The sequence below is a fragment of the Ochlerotatus camptorhynchus genome, unplaced genomic scaffold (genome assembly GCF_037179485.1).
Source record: "Ochlerotatus camptorhynchus isolate MF236.1 unplaced genomic scaffold, CSIRO-AGI_Acam_v1.1 ptg000002l, whole genome shotgun sequence".
Lineage (NCBI taxonomy): Eukaryota > Metazoa > Arthropoda > Insecta > Diptera > Culicidae > Ochlerotatus > Ochlerotatus camptorhynchus.
In genome coordinates this window covers 4,692,052-4,709,207 of record NW_027040494.1, presented here as the reverse complement: position 1 = coordinate 4,709,207, position 17,156 = coordinate 4,692,052, and the positions used below count along the sequence as shown (strand labels likewise).

General features: G+C 39.1%; 2 protein-coding genes across 2 annotated transcripts in view; both read right to left on the bottom strand.

Annotated features, from left to right (window-relative positions):
- Positions 1 to 1,598, bottom strand: part of Baldspot (elongation of very long chain fatty acids protein baldspot) — a 153,479-nt gene extending 151,881 nt beyond the window's left edge. The window contains exon 1 of the mRNA XM_065227764.1: positions 1,488 to 1,598. The gene's annotated coding sequence lies outside the window, so the exon portion shown is untranslated. The remainder of the gene's footprint in view (positions 1 to 1,487) is intronic.
- Positions 1,599 to 1,865: 267 nt separating this feature from the next.
- Galphaf (G protein alpha subunit f) lies at positions 1,866 to 16,885 on the bottom strand. Its single transcript, XM_065227018.1, has 4 exons — positions 16,585 to 16,885; positions 16,245 to 16,511; positions 15,653 to 16,172; positions 1,866 to 2,041 (listed from the first exon to the last, which is right to left on the bottom strand). The coding sequence occupies exons 1-4, from the start codon at positions 16,779 to 16,781 to the stop codon at positions 1,874 to 1,876; spliced, it is 1,152 nt and encodes a 383-aa protein (XP_065083090.1). The 5' UTR covers positions 16,782 to 16,885; the 3' UTR covers positions 1,866 to 1,873.
- Between the last annotated feature and the right edge of the window lie 271 nt (positions 16,886 to 17,156).

Genomic DNA, 17,156 nt, shown 5'->3' with positions numbered 1-17,156 from the left:
ATTATTCTTACTACATGAAATTTGAGAGTATTGCAATCCAATAGAAATGCAATCACCTTTATGTTTCGTGTGCTTCTCAAATTCAACTAGTTTTTGGAATCAAAACAATATTCTAACGCTATTGATTAATTTATTTTAGTCGGTTAATTAATGGCACCAAGAGATGTGCAAAATATTATGATGCACTCAATTAATGTTTTACACGTAAATCGAATCAAAAGTAAAAGTCATGTGAAATGCCATCTTCTAGGGTTGCAAGATAATTTAGGTACAAATCCCTTCTGCCGAATTGTATTTTGTTTTCTCCGCCTATCTCTCCCTCTAAATATTTCTAGTTGTCATACCTCGGTCAGTTTTACCGCTGTCAGTTTCCCCAAAAAAAATGTCAAAATCATGTGAATTACGGTGCATCTATGTGGTTGACAGGGATAGATGCACATAGATGGGCCTATTCTGCGCGTCGTGTGAGGTGAGATGACCGTGAAGCTCGCCACGAAGTGAAAATTGTCACCTCGGGTAAGGTGACTTTTCATTTGATTTGCACGGACAGTCATCTCACCCGAGGTGACAATTCTAGGGCAATGTTCTATGTGCCGAATGAAAACAATGGCTTTAAACGTCGATTGCTCATGAATCACAACACGTTCACGCAAACCACGACAAATCAGGGGCCTGGCTGGCGGCCATGTTTTTGATGCTATCATCTGCTCTTGTCTTCCTGCTTATAACACGATTTCCCGTTCCTTTCCACCATGTATACGTCAGGCGGGCCGTATTTAAATAAGGCCCGTGATGTTGCCTACTGTCAAACGTATAGGATTGATACAGGGTTGCCAGCCCCCTGCGACAAATCGATGTTTAAAGCCATTGTTTACATTTGAAACATAGGCCCTTTTCACATGTTGCTCTAGAATTGTCACTTCACAAGTGACAGCGTGTCACCTCACCTCACTCGCCACGCAGAATAGGCCAGAGTCCCCCTGGGTTGGTACAAGGTTCAATTTACTTTGATGCTTTTTTCGAAAACTTCAAGAGCAGTTTTTACGCTTCTGACGTCATCTGCATGGATAGCCAGCAAAAGTACGACTTGCGGTACTTAATTTTTCGGGTAATTTTTCTTGCCGGCATGCAAGAATTCGTATTTTGTTTTGATAATATTTAATCGTGATGGTATTTAATACCGGTTTCGAGAACATCAGATGCACTGAATTTTGATCCTCATAGTTCGTTCACCTCCCAGTGTGCGAATGATATCATATCGTAATTCACCAATACACTAGCACCGAGGAAATGCACTAACCACTCACACATCTTCGACCATCCAGCAGGCACCAGGCGGCGTGAGAACCGTTCAATAAAATTTGCTCAACCAAGGGAAAGTGGTTCCTTTGCGGCGTCAAACTTCTCACCATTTGCCGGGATCGGGTTTCACTAACTTCAACAGAAAATGCCACTAAATTTCCACTTTACGCAAACCGGAAAACTACCTCTCTGTCAAACAGTGTACAGCCGCAGAAAATATAAATGCCGAAATCGCGAGTTTGCAGGGAATGTGGCCCCGGGCGTGTTTGCACACTTTCGCACAAAACTCCAAACTTTCGCAAAGTGACAGATCTATACGTCTTCCAAGGTGTTCCCTCTCTATGCGATGGGCTGCATTCTCTCTTATGCTCCCATTCTCTCGCGAGCTCTTCCAATGAAAAGCCGGCAATTTTATAGCACGAGAGAATGGGAGCGCACATTGTGGCATTTTTCTCTCGTAAAAACATGCATGCGAGTGACATCTGAATTTGAAATAAAATAAAGTGTTGAAATAAAAAAAAAATAAAACGGAAATTATTTTATTTACGAAATCTTATTATTTAAGTAAAAACTACACAATGCCAACACTTTGAAGATTTCGTGCCAGTATGATATTGTGTACGTCGTTGAACACCATCCGCACATTATTTGTGTCCGTTGCAACCGTGAAGTGATAGTAACATGATCGTTTCCCTCGTGCCAGGAGTGACGTCCTTCGAGGGGGTTCGTTTGCGATGTCCTGTAAGCAGAATGAAACGAAAGATTTAATGTGAGATGAGAATATTTAACATGATAATAAAGCTGTTCAGTACGATTTTATAAAGCTGCATAAAAACAGTACAATGAAATTAGTTGTAATGTGAGTCGCAAGAGCCTTTTCCTAATAATAAGCACACTTGAGGTGATTCCTTATAGTACAGAGAACAGACGTCCAAGTTCGGCTAGAAACTTGCACAGAGAACAGACGTTCAAGCTCGGTCAGAAACTTGTGTAAAATAAGTGGGAACGTCGCCGTTACGTGGTGTTAGCATCTCCTGATTTTCTCTATAAATTTTCCACTTTCGACCAATTTGGCGCTAGTATCGATAAATTTTCTGTTGAAAATTGCCACTTGGCGCTACTAGCACTTAGTGTCTAGTGTAATTTGTGCAACGCCAGCGCCATCATGTTGTCAAAGAGGGTTTTTAAGTGGGGAAGTCGCCGTTAGTGGCGCTTGAGTCGAATAGGAATCTTTACACAAGTTTAAAGAGAAATTTTGTTCGAGCCTCCATGTCTGTTCTCTGTGATTTGGGCGTAATTGTATTTGTAAACAAACACGTCAATCGCTGATTTCTCGCGAATAAAAGCTCAATTTTGAAAACTAATAACACTATGAGGTAGAGGTATGATTCCTCTATCATTTGGTATGGTTTGATTATTGATGAATCTACGCGAAACTGCACCAGTGCATGCGACACCTAGGTTCTAAATCCAAAACCACAAAAGTGATGATGTACTAAAAAATATTCCATACGATTTGACAGGTAGCAAAACGTCATTTTCATTTTATCATCATTTCCATCTGCTGGTCGACCTTAACGTAGATTCATCAATAAGATTGAGCTTTTATTCACGAGAAATCGGCGATTGACCTGCTTGTTTACAAATACGCCCAAACCTCAAATCACTCCGGATATGTTTTTAGTGAAATTTTATTCGAGCCTCAACCACAGAGAACAGACGTCCAACTTCCACCAGAAACTTGTGTAAGATAAGTGGGTACGTCACCGTTACGTAGCGCTAGCATCTCCTGATTTACTCTATAAATTTTCCACTTTCGACCAATTTGGTGCTAGTATCGATAAAGTTTCGGTTGAAAATTACCACTCGGCGCTACCGGCACTTAGTGTCCAGTGTAAGTTGTGCAACGCCAGTGCCACCGTGTTGTCAAAGAGGGTTTTTAAGTGGGGAAGTCGGCGTTGGTGGCGCATAAGTCGAATAGGAATCTTTACACAAGTTTTTATGGAAATTTAGTTCGAGGCTCAACGTCTGTTTTCTGTGCCTCAACGTCTGTTCTCTTTGCTTATAGCGTCCTTTTTCGCATTAAACTTTGCAATTTCTGAAGTCAAAATATTAAGGATTTTTTTTAATGCACGTACCTGTAACTACTAGGTACTTGTTGTTTGCTGCGGAGAAGCAAGAAATGTCTGAAATTTACAGATTTATAAACCCCATAAATTCTGAGATATATATGCTCTTGAAATTGCGAAGCATGATCATAATAAGGACTCTAGCAGAAAACACCTTAACTTGACTTGAATATTCATTAGCAATGGACCTGGAATTCTCGTCACAATCATCATGAATATTCCTACATAACTATCTGCAAATTCTACTCTGAACTCACACAATTTACTACGAATTCTGGTCAAAACATTTTTAGAGGTCTCCGCGGAGCACGATCTTAAAATCCCAGGCTCACATAATGAACGCAAATTAGACATTAATTTCTTTAATTTATTTTTTTTTCTTCTAATTAGTATAGTCACAAAGAACAGACGTCCAACTTCCACCAAAAACTTGTGAAAATATAAGTGGGAACTTCAAGGTTACCTAGCGCTAGCATCTCCTGATTTTCCCTATAAATTTTGCACTATCGACCGATTTGGCGCTGGTATCGATAAATATTCGGTTGAAAATTACCACTCGGCGCAACACTGAACCAATATGACATATTCCTGTTATGTGGAAGCAAATATATCATATTGACAATATGATCCATTCATGCCTTTTCCAAATGTTGCAATGGCGACCCGCAAAATATTGCTTCACGCACCATCTAGCGTTTAAAAAGGTCAGCAACAATAAATCAATTACAATCGAGGGGTGCGAATATAGCATTTATTACAAAAGTAAGAGTCATGACATGTCACTGTCATGTCACTGTCATCAAATAAAATAAAATGCTGAAATACATTCATTTGAAATATTGAACAAATTTTCATTTGGTTTACCCCTCGTGACGATAAACAAATACATTGGTAGCCTTTTTTGGCCACAGAGGTGCTTTCATCGCTAAAAATTCGGTTCGCCAGCTAAGCGAAAGAGTGGATCATATTGTTAATATAATATATTTGGTGGAAGTCTAATAAATTTGCGCTATATGATAATCAAATGAAAATGATATGATTGAAAATGTGTCAGGTAAATTCTCTATGAATATCTGATACATTTACAATGCTGATAATTTGGTAACTTTTATATGATCGTCATATGATAAATGAAAATCAGTCAAATTATAATAATTATCTGAAATGGATTTGAAACCCATAAGCATAAGCTTTACTTTTCACCACAATATAATATATGTGTCATAAATCAATCGAAGTAAAGTTTATGTGAAAATCACATGAAATTTACTGCTTCTTTTGACACATATACTTAATCGATTTCCAAAAATAAATCGAAAAATAAAAACATCAGACAGTTGTATCATTTTTTATTATAGCTGATTTGGGATTCGATCACAGAGAACAGACGTCCAAGCTCGGTCAGAAACTTGTGTAAAGTTAAGTGGAAACGTCGCCGTTACGTAGCGCTAGCATCTCCTGATTTTCTCTATAAATTTATCACTTTTGACCAATTTGGCGCTAGTATCGATAAATTATCTGTTGAAAATTGCCACTTGGCGCTACCAGCACTTAGTGTCTAGTAAAATTTTTGCAACACCAACGCCATCATGTTGTCAAAGAGGTTTTTAAGTGGGGAAGTCGCCATTAGTGTCTCTAAGTCAAATAGGAATCTTTACACAAGTTTTTATGGAAATTTTGTTCGAGCCTCAACGTCTGTTCTCTGTGATTCGATCAAGAACTGTTGAGGTGTGATGCTTTCGGTGTCTGCGCTCGATTTCACTGGGCCACGGCTGACTTCAAGATTGAGCTCGTTCAATTAGCATGAAGTAAGAACAGCTCTCCCGACATGGAATGTAGTGCAACGGTTATGCTCGGTTTGCTAGAGTGAAGAAAAATAGCACTGACAAATTTATGCTCCGTTTCGGTGGTGTCGTGTATTCAAATCTTTCTTAATGCTCATGTGTGCAATAAAACAACGACTATATTATATGAGTTCATGGAACTGGTTCATGAAGTTCGAGTACTAGTGCTGGAATCTGAATTAGCCGTGCACACTAAGATATTGTTTCCGTGTTCGGTAAATTTTACCGAAATCATAACAACTGAACATTCGGTAAAACTTTGATCTTTATTTTAAACGAGGGGGACGACACTATCTAGGATGCAGGAAATATTGTGTTTCGCTGTGGCTATAGCTGCGCGGACGTTAAGTAGATGGAAAAAAGATTTATCACGATTTTGAAGATTTCCTGCAAAAAGATGATGCACGATGCAAGTAGATGCGCGAAATGAAAGAAGATTTTTCGAAGATTTATTCGCTAGTGTGAGATTTTTTGAGCATCTAGAATTGAGATTTAGATGTGTCGCCCCCCTCGATTTTAAAGGCAATTGAATTTGAAAATAGTTTCAAAACATGTTCACTTAAGGCAGGCGCACAATAGATACGTTTTCGGGTTTTTTGACAGATAATGCATGGGCTAACTGCCAAAAAACCTGAAAACGTATCTATTGTGCGCCGGCCTTTACCTTACCAATCAGGCCAAGGCCTTCAGGTCCTCTGCTGTCCGAAGAAGTCGTCTCCACTCTACTCGATCCATGGCCACCATTTTCACTGGGTCATCGTGCGGCATTCTTACGACGTGCCCAGTCCACCGTAGTCGCCCAATTTTTGCAATGTGGACGATGGATGGTTCTCCCAGCAGCTGGTGCAATTCGTGGTTCATTCGCCTCCTCCACGTTCCGTCATCCATCTGCACTCCACCGTAGATGGTACGCAACACCTTCCGTTCGAAAACACCAAGGGCGCATTGATCCTCCACGAGCATAGTCCAGGTCTCGTGGCCGTAGAGGACCACCGGTCTAATCAGCGTCTTGTAGACAGTCAACTTCGTGCGGCGGCGAATTTTATTCGACCGGAGCGTCCTCCGGAGTCCAAAGTAGGCACGATTCCCTGCCATAATGCGTCTTTGAATTTCTCTGCTGGTATCATTTTGGGCGGTCACCAGTGAGCCCAAATACAAGAAATCATCGACCACCTCGATTTCGTCACCGTCAATCTGAACTCGGGGTGGGAGGCTAACATTTTCTTCCCTAGAACCTCTTCCTTTCATGTATTTTGTTTTTGTTGCGTTGATGGCAAGTCCAATCCGTCTAGCTTCAGCCTTCAGTCTGATGTACGTTTCCACCATCATCTCAAAGTTCCGTGCCATAATGTCAATGTCATCGGCGAAGCCAAGGAGCTGGATGGAATATCTGAATATCGTGCCACTCGTGTCTATCTCAGCTCTTCTGATCACACCTCCTAACGCGATGTTGAACAGCAGACACTAAAGTCCATCACCTTGCCGTAACCCCCTTCGAGATTCAAAGGGACTCGAGAGTGTCCCCGATACTCGAACAACGCACATCACTGGATCCATCGTCGCCTTGACCAATCGCGTCAGTTTATCCGGAAATCCGTACTCGTGCACAGCGAATCCAAAGACATAAAGCAACCAACGATACAGACAAAACGGTTGCTACGACTACCATGACAAACTCGCTCTGTAACATAGCTCGATCCGAGTGGTAGAAGGATAATGATATATTGCTTGCCTACTTTGTTGCAATAAACACGGATGAGGACATAGCTTGATATGAATCGAGAAAAGACATAACAAAAAAAAATCCCATTAAAACACGTGTATCATCGTCGGCTTTACTTCGTGAAGCAGCTTGCCAACAATTTGCTCGTTTCCTTCTACCTCCCCGAGTGAGTTGTGTCGCACGGGCTGCTTGTCATGAAAAAGAAGGAAGAAGATTATATCATTATTTCTTTCCACTACTGACATAGCGTTATTATTCGGTTCGTTGATCGCTTGTCATTTTGTCATTTGGAGATATTTTTGATTCCTTGCTCGTGCATAATCTGCCATAGCTGATCTCGATCGATTGTGTCGTATGAGGATTTGAAATCGATGGACAAATGATGTGTGGGCACGTTGTATTCGCGGCATTTCTGCAGAACCTGCCGAATCGCAAAAATTTGGTCCGTGGTAGCGCGGGCACCCATGAATCCCGTCTAGTATTGTCCCACGAACTCTCTTGCAAATGGCGATAGGCGGTGGCATAGAATTTGGGAGAGTACTTTGTAGGCGGCGCTCAGCAGTGTGATTGCGTGGTAGTTGCAGCGCAGCAATCCAAGTTGTCACCCTTTTTGTAGATTGGTCATACGACACCTTCCATCCACTCCTCCGGTAATATCTCCTCCTCCCAAATCTTGGCAATTACCAAAGATATTTCATTAACAAGATATCCCACAAATCAATTCCTCGAACAAGGCAATGGATACACCACCCTTATGTGATCGCAGTGCCATCTCGTGAGTGCACATTGAAACTGTTGGGAGTCCCCCGCCAACTTTACCACCAGGGCTCAATAAATGACAGATGTCATTATGACATATGCCAGTGTGGACGTTGATGATCAGCCGAGGGAAGAGGATGATCGATGTCATCATCATTATATTGGGATAGCAAGATTCTCACTTCGTTATGATTGCATCCATTTTCAAACATTACCACGTTATACGCATCAGAAAAGCTTGAGAAAACAATAATAAATGCAGATACGTCCCTTCGAAAAAGTAATCGAGAATTGATGATTTATGAAGCTGTTGCTCAACATAATAGAAGTTGCATAGAAGTATACATGGAAAAAACGCAACGTATCGAAATCATTGCTAAACAAACGTAATAAAATATGCCGTCTTCCTTGGCCAACGCTGCACGCTATTGGCTATTCAAAAATTACGATGGAATAATGATTACTTTTCTATTTTATAAAGAAGGTATTTTTCAATGACGGCGAATTAAATCGTAAACTAAAGCTGCCGAAGCTGAGTGATGACGATGAGTGATGACACCGCTTCGTGTTTTGATTTGAGCTGTACGTGGCTGTACCATGCTGTACCCTCCGCTCAGAGGTGTGGGTTCGTACATGTACACTGAAACAAATCGACATGTACCGTTTATTGGATCCATCTTATAACATAGCAATGTCAGCAGATTTATTCATTCTATGTGATGATTGATAGATTCCATTGGATTATCACTTAAAAACTATGACTGCGATATGGAATGATTTCTATCGTAATTTCACATACTTAGTACTTGTTAATACTTTGCTTCGAACGTGGTTAGCGATAGGTAATAAGTATATGAATATTGTCTGATATATTTCATGGTGAAAAACTGTTGATATGTCATGGGTGGGAACAGACATCTAGAAACTAATGGAAAATCATATAAGTTTGCACTATGAGAAAATCCAGTAAAATATACCTGTTTTCATGATGAATATTGCTCACTAAAATGTATATCTTATAAGATAATGATGTATATTTTATTGGAGTTGCTTTTAATGATTTTTGACGTTTGTTGATATGTCGCGTGTAAACAGACATGAAGAAACTATTGGACTGTCATTTAACTTTGCAGTATAGGAAAACATGTATATCTCATTGGAATAGCTTCCTTTGATTTTTGAGGTTTAAAGATTGTAAACAGATCCATCCCAATCATTTAATAGTCATATAGATATGCCTTTTAAGAAATCCAACAGCAAACGTTTGTTTTTGCATGTTTTTCTGGGCTGAATATCGCTCCCAATAAAATACATCTTACATGATTGTTCTTTATAAATTATTGAAACAATTTTCAACGATGTTATCGTACACTCATTAAAATGATTAGTTGAACTAAATACTACTAACAACAATGATACTGTATTGAATAATCTTTGTTTGTTTCCGGAAAAGAATGTATTGAGATTGAAAAAAAAAATATTCTACTGCAATATTTACTTTGCTATGATTCTAATTGTAAGCCTTCTACACGGCTAATTCAGATTCCAGCCCTAGTACTCGAACTTCATGAACCAGTTACATCAACTTATATAATTTAGTCGTTGATTTATTGCACACAGGTGCATTAAGAAAGATTTGAACAAACCACACCGCCGAAACGGAACATAAATTTGTCAGTGCTATTTGTCTTCACTCTAGCAAAACGAGCATAACGTTGCACTGCATTCCATGTCGGGAGAGCTGTTCTTACTTCATGCTATTTGAACGAGCTCAATCTTGAAGTCAGTCGTGGCCCAGTGAAATCCAGCGCAGACACCGAAAGCATCACACCTCAACAGTCCTTGATCGAATCCCAAATCAGCTACAATAAAAAAAGGCACAACTGTGAAAGCTCCCACTGCCTGATGTTTATTTTTCGATTTATTTTTAGAAATCGATTAAATATATGTGTCAAAAGAAGAAGTAAATTTCATGTGATTTTCACACAAACTTTACTTCGATTGATTTATGACACATATATTATATTGTGGTGAAAAGTGTAGCTTATGCTTATGGGTTTCAAATCCATTTCAGTTAATTATTATAATTTGATCGATTTTCATTTATCATACGACGATCATATAAAAGTTACCAAATTATCAGCATTGTAAATGTATCAGATATTCATATAGAATTTACCTGGCACATTTTCAATCATATAATTTTCAATGGATTATCTTATAGCGCAAATTTATAAGATTTCCACATAACAGGAATATGTCATATTGGTTCAGTGTATAGATGATGGTGTGCGTGTTTTCTTCCAACGCTGCAGTTCAACGTTGTATCGTCAAAGACCTATTGGCGCTGTTATCTGTCTCTATAAATTCCAAAGAGTGAAGGGGGTCTGCAATTACCCAGTGCAGCGCTCTAAAGGGTGATACGGTCAAAATTTGGTCAATATCAACTTGACGTATTTCTTTAAATTTTGCATTTAAAAAACCTGAACACCCCTCATTTTGAAGGTGTGTGTGTGTAGAATGTTGCTCCTATTTTGATTTTGGAATTCACTCTTCAGTTGTCAAAATGCCGTCCAAGCAAGAAGAGCAGCGTATCAAAATTTTGCTCGCGCATCGCGAAAATCCGAGCTACTCGCACGCAAAGTTGGCAAAATCGCTAAAAGTTGCCAAATCAACCGTTACAAATGTAATTAAAGTGTTTGGAGAACGTTTGTCGACAGCCAGGAAGTCTGGATCGGGGGGAAATCGAAAACCGGAAGCCGCTGAGACGACAAAGAGAGTTGCCGGTTAGTTTCAAGCGAAACCCTAACCAACCGGTGAACACTCGTGTTTATTTCAGTTACCATGGAGACGTAATTTGTGATTAGCCTCGGTCCCTTTCAAATTGTATCATTATTTATGAACGGCCTTATATTTGAAATGACGTTTCACATTCATCTAGTGATGTCCGGTTTTCATTCGAATAATCGGTTAATCGATTAACGAACCGAAAAGTAAACTATTTACAATCAGTTAGATCATGCCGATATAAGCATTAACATCTCCACAGGATCATCACCGATCGTTTCAAACATGTGCTGCACTCTCATTGGTGGAAAAATGGCAGCACAGCGAACAAAAAATAATCGATTAGTTGTTAATCGAGTAATTAAAAAATGGGACATCTCTGATTTTGGTGTGATTGTTTTGATAAAAATGAGCGCAAAATTTCATCTCTTCAGAGGGGGCAGCAAAACCACAAAATTACCTTGAATACGGGGGGTTCTCATTGGATGAAAGACGACACTAAAATAGAAAGTTTTTCTTCCGACAGTTTCATCTTAGTATTCATCTTTGCCCTAACCTCTCTCACCGAGATGCCGCAAATAAGCTGGGTGTATCGTCTACAACCGTGCATCGAGCCAAAAAACGAGCCGGACTATCGACTTACAAGAAGGTAGTGACTCCAAATCGCGATGATAAACAAAATACGACGGCCAAAGCGCGATTCCGGAGGCTGTACACGACGATGCTGACGAAGTTTGACTGCGTGGTAATGGACGACGAAACCTACGTCAAAGCCGACTACAAGCAGCTTCCGGGACAGGAGTTTTATACGGCAAAAGGAAGGGGAAAGGAGATGTTTTCAAGCACATGAAACTGTCAAAGTTCGCAAAGAAATATCTGGTTTGGCAAGCCATCTGTACCTGTGGCTTGAAAAGCAGCATTTTCATAGCTTCCGGGACTGTCAACCAAGAAATTTACGTGAAAGAGTGTTTGAATAAACGTCTGCTGCCTTTCCTGAAGAAACACGGTTGTTTCGTACTGTTTTGGCATGATTTGGCATCTTGCCATTACGGTAAAAAGGCCATGGAGTGGTACGCCGCCAACAACGTGCAGGTGGTTCCCAAGGACAAGAACCCTCCCAACACGCCAGAGCTCAGCCCAATTGAGAAATACTGGGCTATTGTCAAGCGGAACCTAAAGAAGACCAAAAAACTGCTAAGGGCGAGCAGCAGTTCAAGGCAAACTGACATTCTGCGGCGAAGAAGGTGGACAAGGTGGCTGTACAAAATCTGATGGCAGGGGTCAAGCGTAAGGCCCGGCAATTCGGATTTGGAAAAGCGGAAGCCTAACTGAATATTTTTCCTGAATTTTATACTAATTGAACTTGAAAAAGAAATTTAATTTGATTTTTTAAATAAACGATTTCACCGATTTACACGCGTTTTCCCTTGACCAAATTTTGACCGTATCACCCTTTAGCCAGTGCTTCACCACCATATTTTAATAGCTCACTTGGTAGTTGATCTACACAAGTTGCTTTGTTGTTCTTCAGCCAACCGATCTCCTCCACAACTTCTTGAAGATCAGGGACCGGTACCCGAGCAAAGCTAGAGATCAAATTGAAATCAGAATTTGCTGTTATGATGTAACTTATTTTGAATACTCCAGTTGATCTCATTTTGGTTGACTTAACGGTTAACACAGCAAAAATGAGAGCAACATTTTACACTATTGAATCAAACGGAAAACTAATTCAGCTTTCAATGAAATCAATGTGATTACTGATTTTGCATTCATAATGTTCAACTGAATACGGGTCTGGCGTAAATGGTTAGCATCCATGCTTCTCACGCTGAAAGAATTAAGCTCAAATCTCACTCGGGCTAGTCACGAATGACCTAAAATGTGTTAAACAAAACAAATAAACAATAATCGTTAGTTCAACGACCGATGAACTTAAATCAAACTTTAAACACGAAATTAACGGCAGATTAAAAAAGTCTTGACTGCATAATGAAAGCCCAATATGATATCAGACTTCTGTCGCGACAATTGAAATCAAAATGAGTTTTCATTATGATAGAAACTGCAAACTTTAATATCGATTTGCGTTCATTTTGTTAACCGACTTTGCTCGGGTAGCCTGTCGTCTTCTGCGCGTGCTCCAAGGTCTGTTGCCGTGCCACCTTCGTTTTCTGCTGCTTCACCGTTGAGATGCTCGTCATAGTACTGCTTCCACCTCATGTTCTACCTTGTTTAAATGATCAAATCTTGTCATTTTAGTAGAGATTTAGTTTCAAACTAGCTTTTACCGAACAGTTCAGCGATAATTTCTATGTGTGTGTAGAAGGCTTACAATTAGAATCTTAGCAAAGTAAATATTGCAGTAGAATCATTTTTTTTTCAATATCAATACATTCTTTTCCGAAAACCCCTTATCTTATGGAACAATAACAAACAAGGATTATTCAATACAGTATCATTGTTGTTTGCTATATTTTGTCCGACTAAGCATTTTAATGAGTGTACGATAACATGGTTGAAAATTGTTTCAATAATTTATGAAGAACAGTCATGTAAGATGTATCTTATTGGGAGCGATATTCATCCCAGAAAACCATGCCAAATCAAATGTTTGCTGTTGGATTTCTTAAAAGACAAATCTATATGACTATATAATGATTGGGATAGATATGTTTACAATCTTTAAGCGTCAAAAATCAAAGAAAGCTATTACAATGAGATATACATGTTTACCTATACTGCAAAGTTAAATGACTGTCCTATAGTTTCTACATGTCTGTTTACACGCAACATATCAACAAACGTCAAAAATCGTTAAAAGCAACTCCAATAAAATAAACATAATTATCTTATAAGATATACCTTTCAGCGAGCAATATTCATCATGAAAACAGGTATATTTTACTGAATTTTTTCGTATTGCAAACTTATATGATTTTCCATTAGTTTCTAGATGTCACATATAACTAGTTTTTCACCATGAAATATATCAGAAAATATTCATATACATCTTATCTATCGCTAACCACGCTCGAAGCAAAGTATTATCAAGTACTAAGTATGTGAAATTACGATAGAAATCATTCCATATCGCAGTCATAATTTTTAAGTGATAGTCCAATGGAATCTATCAATCATCACAAAGAATGAATAAATCTGCTGACATAGCTCTGTTATAAGATGGATCCAATAAACGGTACATGTCGATTTGTTTCAGTGCACACAGTCTATCGGTATCACACACTCAAAATAATTTTCACGTCAAAGCTACGTGAAAACATATGTGGATTTTTTCCATCGCACTTTTCACGTAAAACTTACGTGATTTTCATGTAGCGAAGAACGTATCCATTCCCACCTTTTCCACTGGAGTTTCACGTAAATATTGCGTTATTTTTAAGTATTATCTACGAAATCTTTCAGTAAATTTTCAATGAATTTATGATACAATTTATGTTAAAATGTAATCAAAAGTAATAACATTTTTGATGAATTTTGTCTTCTTTATAAGAATTGCAGTGATGTTATGTAAAGTAAATGTTGTAATAATTGTATTGATATTTACATAGCAATTAATGCAAGCATTAATTGCTATATGAATATTACACAATTATTGAAACGTTATCAGGATTAAAAAAATTAAAGGGTTGTGTCCTAGACACGACCGCAGTATGACGTAGAACCAAATAAAATTGATGTTTGTCATGCATTTTTGACAATTATACTTATTATTAAGAATGGGGCGGGGTAGAACCAAAGATGAAGTAGAACGTTTCTTTTATGCAGAATATGGAAAAAAGGATGGACTTTGGATGTTAATCTAATTGCATATATAGAGGTACCAGATATGTTTTACAGTCAGTTGTGTGTAATTCATTAAATGTATGTCTCCTCTTAAGCATTTTTTTTTAAATTGCCTTGCTCTGCCTGTAAAAAATTGTTTTTAGTTTTACAATTATATTATGGTTTGCTTAAAATTTATTTCCCGGAAAGAAGTGATCGTCAAAGTCCATGTATTTTTTGGGTTGTTGTTAAGGGGGGGGAGGGGGTTGTTGTTAAGGGGAGAGAGGTTGTTGTTAAGGAGGGGTGGGGGTTTTACACACATACTTTTCCAAGTCTCATTCCTCATTGTGGTGGTCATGGTCACGCCGTGATCTACCTTTAGCCGCTGACTTGGTCCTGCTTGCTGCAGGACCTAGTGCTACGCCGTCCGAAGCGGTAATGAGCAGAGTCAGGATAGCAGCGCTGTTCTATATCTTCTCATGTTCAAGCAGAATGATGTGCAACCAAGTGGTATTCGTTTATGATGACTGGGTTTGGGAAAAAAGTTTAGTTCATGAAAACAGTGATAAAATTATCATTAGCGCAATTTTCAAAAGTTTTTTGATTAAAAATTGGAAAAGTATTTATTTCAACACATTCGTTAAGTAATATCCTATCGATTGGCGTATTTGGATTTTAATTTTATCTATAAATGACAAAGTTACAAGCGTTCAAAACGTAACACTATTTCACCACACATATTTTTCGATTTGCACTCCAGTATAGTCGACAAAGACGTAGTTCTACGTCAAAAGCCGCTAATTTGTCCAATGTTTATTATTATAATGACAATGTAAGTATTCATTTCAACTATTTCACAGCGGTTTAGAATTATCTTTATTAAACCTATTTTTGACACGGAAGAAGTAATGTACCGTCCAAAATCTACAACAAATGATCGGCGATCTCTAAATCACTTAACAGCTCTTGCAGTGCGTTTTGTACGGTGGCCATGTTGGTTATTTTTTCATACGTGTGAAACACGTAGAAAGTACGTGAAAATAGAACTGTCAGTATCGGCAGGATGATGTTCCCAACGTACGTGATTTTCACGTAAGTGTTATCGGTTAACAAGGTGGATGTGAAATATGTTTCAGATAAAAATCAGATGCTGACAACTAAATTCTACTTGTGTCAGGTAGCCTCACAACAAACAACATTTTTTTTAGATCTACGTGATTTTTCACGTAACTTTGACGTGACAATTATTTTAAGTGCATCAATGAATTTGGATATGCCTAAATCTAAACATATTTAAACAAGAAACCTACGATTCTACTCACCACTAATTTCGATTTGATGAAATATCTCGTTCGCGTGAACTCATCACACATATTATCACTATCGGCCGTCGCCACGTACACCTCGTACTCAGGAAAATAATGCTTTATCGATTTCCCCGCCAGAATCTTCTGTTCCAGTATATCCTGCTTGTTTAGAAACACAATCAATCCCGTGTCCGCAAGGAAGCGATTGTGCCAAACTCCACGGAACAGTTCAAACGCTTCCGACAATCGGTTCTGCTTGGGGTCTTCCCTTAGTGTTTGGTCGAAACTTCCGCATGCGATCATAAACAGCACCGCTTCGATACCTTCGAACACCTGCATCCACTTGACCCGATGGCTTCGCTGTCCACCGACGTCGAATATGCGAAACTCCTGAAATCCACCGCCAAGCGATTTGGGCATTTTGATCTGAAAACTAACCTCCTGTATACCGGTCGTTTTCTTCCGGCAGTTGAGAATGTCCGAGTTCGAGGGGATGTAGCCTGGCATTGAGATTTTCTCGATTCTATCCAGGAAACTATGAGCGTTAAAAAAACAAACTATTAATTACGCACCTATTTTATTTGTTTCACACCAAACTATCACTCACTATTTTGTACTATCTATCAGTTGAAATTCATTTGATCGCTTGAAGCACCTCTTCACCCCACTGTCGGCCCAGAGGGCTCGAACTCGCTGAACGTATTCCATGCTCAGAAAACACGGGGCGTGTTTTCCCATTCTCAAAATTTCCTCCGCACATCGACCATTTTCTATCGAGTCAAACTGCAGGTTCATTAAAACCACTTGTTGAACCAATTCGAAGATTGATTCGTGAATATTTTCTATAATATCGTGTAACTTATCCAACCGTTCACTGAAATTCAAACCACAAAGCAAATTTCTTAAGACCTCTTTGCTCGTAATGCTACAACCATCGCAAAACTCACTCAAAGCTAAATCCATTCTGAACGTGCAAGATTTTCATCTGCTTGATGATGGTCGTCTTTCCAGATTCGCCAGCACCCAGCAGCAGGATCTTCATCGAATCGATAAATTTCCGATTGATCTCTGTAAGCCTTTTATCGAGCTGCTTTTTCCGTAGGATCTCCTCCGATGAACGGCGGAAGCAGTCTTTCAACAACATCTCCAGCAGATACTGTGGCTTCGGCTCCACACACAACCAACGATTCCGACCTCCAAACGTAGAATGGAACGATCACAAAGGAATGTCCGAAAGAAAACCACCTGAAAATAAGACCGTGCGTGAGAGCCAAATGTGCCATTAGTTTGATTGGTAGACGAACATATAGAGCGGTATTTATCAAAAAGAGGTGACCAATGTCTGGCTGAAGATATCACCAGGAACATGTGCTGAGCATGACGTTATCACTATATTTAACAGCCCTCTGTTCGGGCTTGACTCGTGTGAACAATGTCTCGCAGTCTGATAGAACTATGCATTTCTAGCGTAGATCCGTACTTAAAAATCAAGCAAACACTTAGGTCTTATGGGTTCAGA